This window comes from Amblyomma americanum, chromosome 7 (assembly GCF_052857255.1).
Source record: "Amblyomma americanum isolate KBUSLIRL-KWMA chromosome 7, ASM5285725v1, whole genome shotgun sequence".
NCBI lineage: Eukaryota > Metazoa > Arthropoda > Arachnida > Ixodida > Ixodidae > Amblyomma > Amblyomma americanum.
This window is the reverse complement of record NC_135503.1, coordinates 80,425,840-80,437,259: the sequence shown is the minus strand read 5'-3', so window position 1 is coordinate 80,437,259 and position 11,420 is coordinate 80,425,840. Positions and strand designations below refer to the sequence as shown.

General features: G+C 44.1%; 1 protein-coding gene across 2 annotated transcripts; it reads right to left on the bottom strand.

Moving 5' to 3' along the window:
• Positions 1-1,688: 1,688 nt before the first annotated feature.
• On the bottom strand, positions 1,689-10,504 carry LOC144097276 (uncharacterized). Of its 2 annotated transcripts, XM_077630021.1 has the most exons (5): positions 10,342-10,504; positions 8,403-8,598; positions 5,957-6,115; positions 3,805-3,916; positions 1,689-1,883 (listed from the first exon to the last, which is right to left on the bottom strand). In XM_077630021.1, the coding sequence occupies exons 2-5, from the start codon at positions 8,525-8,527 to the stop codon at positions 1,827-1,829; spliced, it is 453 nt and encodes a 150-aa protein (XP_077486147.1). In that variant the 5' UTR covers positions 8,528-8,598; positions 10,342-10,504; the 3' UTR covers positions 1,689-1,826. The 2 variants fall into 2 exon arrangements, with proteins under 2 accessions (XP_077486147.1, XP_077486145.1); XM_077630019.1 differs by lacking the exon at positions 8,403-8,598.
• Positions 10,505-11,420: the final 916 nt, after the last annotated feature.

Genomic DNA, 11,420 nt, shown 5'->3' with positions numbered 1-11,420 from the left:
CGTCTGAAACGAGAGGCGCGCTTCGCCAGAATCGCTGAGTGTCCGTTCGCCGACTTTGACAAGGCAATAGTCCCCTCCACTCGTGCCCCTGACTAACATAATATCACTGTCACACAGACCGACGCTGCTTTCCCCCGGGAGGAGTGATGGGCGCTTCGCAACTGTTCCTGAAACGGGCCGAGGCGTCCTTTCGTCGGACAGAAAAATTTTTTGGGGTCTAAGAAAATTCAAGAAATAAGGGTCCCAGCCCGTGCCACTCGGTGTAACGGGACACACTGGGCGGATGTCGCTGGTGTGTTGTGCAGACACCTTAGGAGAGTCACAGTCACGGAATCTTAAACAGATGTCAATGTGATAAACGCTGATTCTTTTTTCTAGCTCCATGGCATCGGGAAGCAGCGTTTTCCGCCACGAGAAGCACGCCGCCAAGCGGGACGCAAGTGGTGCAGTGCTCGGTCTTCAGGGAAACACCACGGCTGTGCCGCCTCATTTCCAGCTTCCCTGCACTCGAGGTCGGCAGGGAGTTACCTGCCAATTGTTGAGGCAACTGGAAGTCTGCAACAAAGTCCTCTGGCATTTAAGCGTCCAGCTGCTACCAAAAGAGACTGACGAAGTGGGTGACCTGCGCCTCAAAGCGGACAGATTTAGAGGATCAATGAGCGAAAGTCAAATGGCTGTTGATCTCCTTGAGTGGCTGTTCATGCGGCATCAATGCCTTGCCTTTGTCGAGCTAGGCGGTGCAGTTCTTAGGAACAGCCGCCTTACGCGGGCCCTGACACAAAGCCCCGGTGTGCGCAAAGTGCATTTGCACTGCTACAGTGGAGAGATCAGGGACTCGTCGATTTCCCAGCTGATTGCCTCAATGGAACATGTCGAAGAGCTTGTAATTTTGCGATATACTTGCGTAACAGATTTCCGTACGGAAGACAAGGTGTTTGGTCTCGGCCAAGCTGGTTGCAGTCTCACGACATTCGACGTTGCAATGATTTTAATCAGTGAGCAGGCTGCTAAGGATTTGGTCGCCCAGCTCATTACAAACAAAACGGTGACCACTCTCGCCGTTCCGGAGGACATCTGCACTGTAAAAAAATTGCTCCTATTTATGGCAAAACGTGCTGGTAAATTGTTGCCGGAGGCTTTTCGTAATCTTTAAATTGTATGTGCTGCAAAAAGACTGGCTCTCTGTAGAAAATAAAACGGAAAGTTGTCGTACAAATAATGCAGGTTACGTAAACTGAATATGGAGAAATGCCATAAAAATAATGCACACTTCATAAAACATAATACGGAGCAATCATTTTTTAAAATGAAATCTTCAGTAATTTTTATGGCAGTACTTTATTATGCATGGTCACCCCGTAATTATAAAACATGTAGTTCATTTCGTGTTTATGACAGTTCCAGAAATTCAAAACTAGTGTTTTATTCCAGTCATTCCATGTAAACACTTCAAAAGCTGAACTATTCTGAATCCTTCTGTATGAAATGGGATGCACATGCATTCATAAAAAGCTGTGTTGTGTGTTGAAAAAATTAAGAAGGCTGTACATGGTGAACATAAATTATATATTTGCTACAGCAGCCATGATGAGATGTTCAAAAAAAGCACAGCATTGGTTCAGTCTTGCACAGCTTTTCTGCCTCTTGTGCTGTTGTCGCATACAACTGAAGAATGTAGTGGTGAATGCCCCTCATAAGACGCCTTTCATCCAATGGTGTTGGCTGGTTCTCATGATGTCGTGGCTAATCCTCTAAATGGGATGAACCATGACGCCATGACAATTGGCCTATGCTATTGGCTGGAGAGACTCCTATGAGGGGTATTTTCAGCTGTGTTCTTGAGTTGCGTCTGACTTTCGTACGCCACATGGGTTCACTGTTTCCTGCAAAACAAAAACATGCACAGTCAATTCTGTAATGAGCAGTGCAGTGCAAGTTGCTTTGACAAAGCAACTCTGTTGTTTTTCCTTGGTATGCCATGACTGACAGACAACAGAGCTGAGCTTACACTTAAAATATGCACAAATGTATGCAGCAGCTGGTTAGCCAAAGAAAAATACTGTTATAAATTTTCAGCAGAGGAGCACTATGCAACATGGTTCTGCAGACTACTAGTTGAAGCAAACTCCGCAAGTGCTAAAGAAGCAAAACACCTAATATTATGGCAAAATACCTAATATTTTTTACACATTAAGGGTATAGAACATGCCTCATCTATAAACATATGCAGATATAAACTCCTCTACAAAAGAAGCCCACAGAAAGCCCAAAAACAACTTTGTGGGTGGCCCTTTACATTTATTTATTTATACATGTACCTACATTAGCCCGTAGGGCATTAGAGTACGGCGGTGTACCACAGTATTCTTCATGCATTAGTGCCGAGGAAACACATATAAACAAGTAAAACAATAATAGAGGATAATGCAAGCACTCTGATAGGACATAGCAAGAGCATGCGACAAAATATCAGCGTAAATGAACACTGTGAATTAAATGGAAATACATGGTAACGTCGCCATGCACACTAAAAACTGCTACGAAAATCGGTGTTAAACCAGAGCATCCTTTAGCACCAGAGAAAATTATGAATCGGATGTAGCCACAGCTATGTCGCGGGGAAGATTATTCCATGCACTGATTGTGCGTGGAAAAAATAAATGCGCAAAAACTGAGGTACACGCTGATATTTCTTTAATCTTATATGCGGGTGATCTCGAAGCTGGGAAATGTACATAGGTGGTAAAAGATAAGTATCTTTGTTCAGTACGGTGCGACAATAAAATATGTCAACGTAAAAACACGAGTCGAAAAAATTCCCGACATGAGGATAGAAGAGGCCATTCTAAGCTACTTTGATGTCAGTGATACTGCTACAATGCGAATAGTTGTGGGATACAAAACAGGCGGCTCGGTTCTGAAATTTTTTCCAATCTATTGTCAAGAAATTGCGTGTACGGGTCCCATATGACACAAGCATATTCTACGACTGAGTGGACATTTGTTACGTAGAGCAGTTTTTCACATCTTGGGGAGCATATTTAAAGTTTTGTCTCATAAAATTTAAAGAGCTAGCAGCCCTCAGAGTTAAAGTGTCTACAAGGCGGTTCCATGTCAAGTCGGAGCTAAATGTTACTCCTAGGTATTTTGCCTGGCTTACTTGAGAGATCATTTCAGTATTTAAATATTACTGAGTATTGATCGGTTTATGCTTTTGGGTAAAACGAACATGCTTGTATTTATACACATTTAGACACATAAGCCAAGAGCGACACCAGGATGAAATACAGTTGAGGTCATTTTCAAGTTCTATCCTGTCCGAATCATGTTTTATTCCTCAGTACAAGAAGAAACAATCGGGGTACAATCTAATTTTGGAGGTTATACCGTAACCAATGTCATTTAGGTAGATAAGAAACAGCAGTCGGCCGAGCACTGACCCCTGGGGCACACCTGAAAGCACGGAAACATCTGTCGATTGGGATCCATTAATCAAGACCTTTTGACTGTGTCCTGTCAAATAATTTTGTATCCAGAGAAGTATATCGAGTGGAAGGCCAAGAAAGGATAACTTGTGCAAAAGCCTAATAAATAGCCTAATAAATATCGTAAAGAGATTAGCTCTTTTTTAGTGGCATATAAAACCTATTATCAGAGATGTGCAGATACATAATTTTCCACAGAGGAGTAACTTAAGCTGCATACAATGTGAATGTGTCTAATGGTCAAGACATCTGTTAATTCCACGCATTACCAACATTTAAGCACAAGTTGAAAGCATCACAAAGCAAAACGTCGACTTACAACTTGAAGCCCTAGTTTGTTTACAAGGTTCATAATTTTTGATGGCACAGATGTCCTGGAACGTTTCACATCTTTCTGCCTGCTTTCATTAGGCAGATTTAAGTCAAACTGCCTGTAGGGGAAAAAAAGACATGTTTTACATGTAGAGTCCTTTGCATACGAGTGCACTGCTCAAAAATGCCAACACAGATTTATGTCTCGAAAGTATCATGACGCAGTGACAGCATGAAAGCGTAAGTGTGTACAGACCATGTGTATAATAATTTGCAAGACACCATTTTGTTTGCCCCTCCTCTGCAATGCCTGCGTAGGGCCATTAAAACGTTTAAATAAAGAAGCAGCACTTTTGAAGTATGGCCAATGTTTATACTCGTGATACTGAAACCAGATATTCAGAAATATTGCCTACATCGAACACACCAATTATGCCCTTTAAAATATTATGTAAAAATACAGGGAAGTCGCATTGTATATCGAATTCATATTTCCTAACCGGGCTCTTTAGTCACTTTCTGTGCGCACAGACGGGTCGGTTGTGCGGTTTTGGGAACCTTCTGATAGTGCTAGCACTGTGAAACTGCATGCAGAGGTTAACGTGGCATGTGCTTGAGGGTGGTCTTAGGTCTCGTGCAGTCACTTCTCATGCCACATCACTGTAAAGTCAAGCTAACTTAAGTCTAGAGTCTAGAGACAGCCCTCACTTGCTTTGCTGCTGAAGGCGTTGTGGGAGGGAGCAAACTGTGTCTTCATTTTAATGTATGAGTATTCAATTTATGGTGCACTAGCAACAGAATTGGACCTTTTAAAATAAACAGTCCCTAAGCACCGCACGCTACAGTTTTTATGCTAAGCAAGTTAGGCCGACCAATGCCTAGCGTGTGGTGCACTGCCAGCACGCCAGTGGGTGGCACATTACTGCAAGAAGGTCATCATTGGCTTGAGAGAAACGTACTCTTGCGTCTAGGTCATAGGCAAGCTTATTATTAATACTGTCATGGCCGTAGGCAAGGACGAAGTGCTGTGCATGTAAGATGACGAGGACGAAATGTGTGTTCAGCCGTTGGCGCCAGTTTCTCGCTCTGATCTTTGGTGGGCTCATGCTGTACATGCCTTCAATATGCTATATAATATCAAATTATTTCGCAATCTCTTTCGAGTTCAATATATCCTGGTTCGACTGCAATACAGCTTTGTTCTCATGCCAGGAAGTTGCGACGTCAGTATTCAGGCTTAGTTATGCCTCCATAATTGAGCTCAAGTATATCCCACAGAGTTGCCAGTTATACAAGCTTCAGGCACTACTAGCCTGCCCAGTCATTTTTCATCTTCTTAAGGCACAACATGTGGACACAAGTGAGCAAATTAATTTCTGGTTGGTAGCTGTTCTTTGGAATAGCTGTGCAGTAAATTGTGTACGGCAAGAAAGGTATAAGAGGCAGGTGTAGCTGTGGACAAATGAATTAAACTATTGTGAGAAGCTTCAGATGCCGAAGAAGTATGCTGTCAAAGGCTGCAGATACCTCCTCTGTTATATATCAGCAATCAGGTATAGTACAAAAAGCAGCGGCTGGATTTTACACTGAGGGCCTATGAGAAACAATTAACCGAAATCAAGCTGTCCGTGCTGCCCCTAAGAACACTTGGCCAATTTTTTAGCAGTATCACAAAGGTGTAGAACAGATGGTTGCACAGCAGCCTGTGATGCAGTGAGGCTGCAAAGAGCCAAGAATATGCACATGCATTCAAAGTGCTTGCAAAGTGCTTGCCATTTTCATCCTCTTTTTCCACTCTGCTATGTCACACAGCACTGTACGGCTGTTGTTCAGCACTGTTGTGGTACTGTTAAAGAACTGGCCGTGTGTACATCAAGTTCAGCTTGCCAAAGCAGTACAATGCACATGTGGAGACACACAGAAAAACTATGCATTGGGTACTGGAACCTACACCAGGCAAGGTTTAGAAAAAACAAAATAAGCTAGTCCAAAATAAGCTAGTCAGTGGTCGGTGCACAGAATACATTTGCAGCGCATAAAAATATCCTAGGAAGCAAAATGCTTCTTATTAAAATGGCTGCAAGATCTGTAAACATTATATTGCCAGAATTACTAGGAAAAGAAGTTGGTCCCAAAGTCTTTTAATGTGGGGCACTCACCTTTGTACAAATTTGAGGGATATGGCAGCACCCTCTGGATACTCCCGATTCATTATGTAGTATAATATGAAGGCAGTACATGCTGCTTCAGTGAAGTCACTTGCTTCTGAGAAAATGATTTGGTTCTCACAACAAAGCACTGTTCGCTGTATATGCTTCCTGGAAAATGAAGAGCCACCGTTAAAAGACTTGAAAATATTGAATCCATGCAGTGCTTGTTCCTTTTCTGCTAACTCCTGAACCACCATATATTTTAAATAAAAGTCAAAGAAGTCAATTCCTAGCTATGACAAACAGAAGAAAATAAGATTAGACTATTGGTTGGGACAGAAAGTCCGTACGGTAGCTGTATTGGTTGGGAGAGAAAGTACTTACGGTAGTATAGTAATTCCATACTAATTGGGTTAAATGCAGGATAAGGCCCATGCTAGAATTTTACCTTCGAGATAAAATATAGTCCTCAATTAGAACTCTGAGGTATGCAACCTGGGCAGGTGTTATCTTCGGTGCAAGAAGAACATCAGTTATTTGCATTAATGTAAGCACAAGGTGATAAACTAGATCATCTGTCTGCCACATTGGTGCCAATGCAGAAAGGCAGCAGCTTACGTGGAGTGCAATTTTGCATTGCATGCCCAGAAAGCTTAAAGCCCTCGCTGAGCACTTTTGCAGGCTTATTGCGCAAGTCAAGTTTGGTATATTTGACTGTTGATATCCTGTTTTTCAGGTAATCATATGTGAACCAGACTTTCTTGTTCACAAAATAATGAATATACAATGCAGCATCATGCTTAACCACCCCCTCAAAGAGGTCATGTGCAATGCATGTCAGCAGTCTAGAATTACACACATGGAAAAACTTAACGGCATGGAACGGAGACTGTTCAACAATACGACAGTCACTATTAGTGGAGGAACTTCCTGCAATGCGCTCGACGCATTCATCATAATGCTGGGGCGTTCGCTTTTCCCCAGTCGCAAGAGGTTCCTGCTCAAAATGAGAGCGAGTAACAAAGCAGAACCTGCAAAAGTAAGCGCTTGTGCTAAAATTCCGTGCAAAGTCACCAACGCCATGACTGCCAAGGTTGCCTCCCATTATAAAGCCTAGCCGCACATCATGATGGGCTCCACTGATCAACACTCCTGACTTCTCAAGACTGACCATGCCCTCTCTCAATGGCTGCAGCACCTTTGCCAACCCAAATTCTTTGATATCCTACTGGCGGCAAAGCAAAACCATCTCCGTGGCTTTCACACGAGACCTACAGTACAAAGACACATTTCCAAGTGTCAGGTACACACCCAGCAGCTTAAAATCGCCCTTCGCAGAACCTGGAGGGTTTGCAATTTCAAATTCATTTTGATATAACAAAATTCGTATCGATTTACCCTTCATGTTTTTGAGAGGCTCACACAAAATGTAATCTTCCAAACATTCTTCAGAAGCCGTATTCTTCTCACTGCTTACCTGAGATGTTGAGAGTTTCATAAGGCTTTCAGCTGGTACATTGTGATATATAGACTCATTATTCTGCCTGCTGAGGCTTAGAGACACTTCCACGGGTTCTATAAAGTTGAAGCTTTCTTTATAAAAGTCGTGGCGGCAGTATGATGACCTCAGAGTTGTAGACATCCCACAATGAAGCGCGTCTTTTGTAAACACTCATCCAATTTTCACGAGTACGTCTTCTGGAACGTCAACCAGGCCCTCCAGTGAAATCTGATTCCTCAAGCTATGCAATGTATCAATCTCCTTAACTATGGTTTGTACTGTGCTTGCTGGCAAATGATGTTGCATTTCCAGCTTATGCAGAAACTGGGCAAGGTTGGTAGTGAAGAGGTTGCTACTGGAGGGGTAGCTAGCACTGGCCCCGAAGCTACATACACTATTTGTATCAGTGGCTGATGATTGTCGACTGTGGTAAGCTTCTGGCATGCTCTCTGGCTCCAATTCCAGGTGAGCACAAAGTGCTTTCTAAAATGCCTCTGCCCTTTTGGCGGTACCTTGAGACATGCGTTCTGAATGAACCAGCTGTTCTCAACACACTAACACACCCAGTAAAAGGGCACACAACTGCTTCAGCTGAGTTGCTCAAGTGGCTGGCTACATGTCACAGGAATTAGAGCGGTTAGGTTCTAATGTCCCGCATGATGAGACAGGACACTGGAAAAGGCTGCTATCAGAGTCAAGGCGTGGTCTCTTATGGCGCCTCGAGAGATAGCTTCTAAAGCTTCCATATTTACTAAACATAGCACCACATGAACCGACTGGGCAAGGTGCACCAGCCGTTACGCTATTCTGAAACTTGAAATGGTCAAAGTAGTGTGACAATGAATGAAAACTTTAACTTCAAATATTACAAGAGGGCATATTTGACTAGTGACGAGCACTTAACACATCTACACAGAAAGAATATGCATCATGAAACATTATGGTCACACTCACATGAAGCAGTTTGAGTTACACTGGGATTGCTGGTGTGTTCCACAAGAGCTGGAATCACCGCAAGAAATGTCCTTGACAGCTTTGTACAGAAGCGCTGATTGAAGCTTCTGGTAGCAACTTGCCATCCAATCAGCCCCTCAGAATGAAACTCGGGATCACAGTCGAAGCTGCAGCCCCCAGGAGTTCTAAACGCAGGCTTGGGAATAAAAGAAAATTAGCAGATTGGGACGAGTAGTCATTTCCTATAGTGTAGAGCACACAGCACTTTAACTTCCACAGCAAAAATCTATTGCTTGCTTTGAACTGTACTTTGGCCAGACGCCTGAAAAAAGCAATTGTAGGGAGACAGGCCGAAAGTGCCTATGGAGGTTACATAAGCATTCTAGGTGTGCGATTCGATGTATTGCTCCGCTTGCTTACATCCATTTATGGACCGGGGAAGCCCCACTTCCTCGCCACCTGCTAGCTAAGTCATGTTCGTTCATTTTCACCACCTCAGAGCTATCAGTCAGTTCAATAATTTGTTGTACTGCATCTTGGACAGTGACATAAAACCGTGCATGGCTGTCACAAAAAACTATCATGTTCCGGCTGAGCAGCAGTCCCATTGCTGCCATCAACACGCAGATCATACTCGTTCAAACCAGTGCCACAACCCAATGACAACGTGTCAAACTAGCTCTTAGAAGTATACTTCCACTACTGTTTTCATCTTAGAGCTCTCATTTAAACTGTGTTACATTTTTAATGACGACAACAATTCCTCCTATAAGCACCACTCCAAGTACTACCACCGTCACTTTAATTACTGGTGGGTTAGAAGGAGTCTTTCCACGTCACGGAGTGACTCTTCAACTGCGGAAGTGTCTTCTGATCACAATGGACTGCTGCATTAAATCAACAAAAATAGTCAGTTTTCAATAATCGAAAAATAATATTCAGCAAAAAAAAAAACTTGCGTTCTAGAATAAACATCGAAAAAAGTATGCCGAATTTTAATAAATAAAAGCTGAAAAGTCCAAAAGATAGCTATGAAGGATACTGTAGTGAAGAGCACCGTGCGCTGACAATGCAGAGCACACCGGCGTAGTTGCATGTTGTGGGATATCTTTACTATGGAATGGTTCTTGAACAGTTGAGAGACACTTTTTAGCGGAAAACAAAAAAACAAACAGGACTGCATTACAGAACTGAGTGCAAAAAAGGTCTTTACAGGGCCGTCTACAATTCTCTTCTGGCCTGACTCGACGCTTGTAAGCTGTATTCGTCATCTTACTCTCCTCGTCGGCTCCAGCCTTTTCCCCCCGAGTTCACCTAGCGCAAGAGCCGTCTCGAATTCACCGCGGACGTGCCGTGCCATGTACGGCCGTGTGGTATCTATGCCGAATCTCGCTTTTGCTCCCTCCATTCGCGTTCGTGGCCACTTCTGAAGGACGCCGCAATTTTTCGCCAGGCTGCAATCCCGTGATGAGAAGACAGCCGAGCTATGTGCTTATATCTGGTGTTAGGCCTGTTTACATAAGATGCGACATGGGCACCGTTGTTTTTATTTCTTCTTAACCTCCCCACACTGTACTGTCTCACGGTGGCCATCGACTGTGCTGATCACCGCTGCCTGAACTGTCTCATGTGGATCGCGGACACGCGACGACCAGCCGACACTGCAACCGCTGCTTTACGTCTTAAGATCCGCCGTCGAGCGAAGTGCACACAAAGCGGCGGGTAAAACGAGACGCGCGCTGAGGTGTTGTGCGTGGCTCGCTCCCATGGACGACCTTCTTATGGATTCGATGTTCATTTACTACATGAGCAAATAGCAAGGTTGGCGCAACAGGTCGCGAAGCGAACACGTTTATGGCTCTCAACGCGGGAACGGGCGCCATGAGGGCGATGCAGCACCGCAAACCACATTTGATAACGTTAGCAAACTGACCCTTACCTTGTCGCGAAGAACAGAATGCTCCAAAAGGAAGCAGGCTCACGCCGGGCTGCTCGTTGAGGAAGGAAGGTCGTTTCAGGTGAGTACAAAGACTGCGTTGCTTTGATGCGGGGAACGAAGAGACGTGCACGCCAAACAACGCGCTCCATATTGGTGACGCCAAGTACACTATAGCCAAAATTTTCCTCCTTCATGGCTATAACCAAGGGTTAGCCAAGTCAAGTCGCCAAATGCTGCAGTGCACATGGATAAATGGAAGAGAGGTACAAGCGTCACCTTCGATGTGGGGTGGTCGCAGATGCTTTGACGCTCTTTTACTGCTCGCATCAACGTTGTTAGACTGTGGAAGGAGAAAATACGGACAGAATACGGATAACTCGTCCGTTTTCTCCTGACGGCAGATGTCGTAACCTACTTAAGGAAGATTCTGCCAAAATATTACGGAAATTTTTTGCAGTGATGGGGACTTTCTATTTTTGTCGAACACTTGATCAAAAGGGACCTAACGCTGAAAATACTTGCTCTCAAAGCACACCGCTACGATGGGACGATTTCGCAATGAGTAGTCAACGCCATTTCTACCATGAGGGCGATTTGTCTATGCTCACGCTATAGAGAACGTCCTGCTTTTTTCGCGCAAGTGATCGCCCAAAGCAAAAGCATAAAGAGTGTGTGCTTGATATGGTTTGCGGAATTGCCTCCATACAGTGAATTTTCTGTGCATACCAACTTGTGTATGCGCAACGATCAAGAAAAAATTAAAGTTTTGATTCCTCCTATAAAAATATTTCCTGTCCACAAATGACTGGGCTGTTTTGACTTCGGGGAGGCCACCTACAACGCTTTCTTCCGTGCTCTGGCACGTACTGCAGTTACAACAGTCGGCCCTTTTCCAAATATCCCATCGCTAGGGGGCGTGAAAGAGATATGCGAAACGATCCGCCAGTCTGGCCTCGCGCACGCGCTGCTACTCGATAACTTTTATTTAGTTCCGGCGCACTATCGATACTTCCGGACCACCCGGAGGTAAAGGCCGTATCACTGAGTATGCCGTCTCGTAGCTTGAGCATTTCCAGTGC

Coding starts and splice junctions, on each gene's coding strand:
- LOC144097276 (XM_077630019.1), bottom strand. CDS start 10,490: ATGGAGCGCGTTGTTTGGCGTGCACGTCTCTTCGTTCCCCGCATCAAA. Junction 6,116..10,341: donor ATTCTGTTCTTCGCGACAAG/GTAAGGGTCAGT, acceptor TTCATTTTCCAG/GAAGCATATACAGCGAACAG. Junction 3,917..5,956: donor TCCCTCAAATTTGTACAAAG/GTGAGTGCCCCA, acceptor TTTCCCCTACAG/GCAGTTTGACTTAAATCTGC.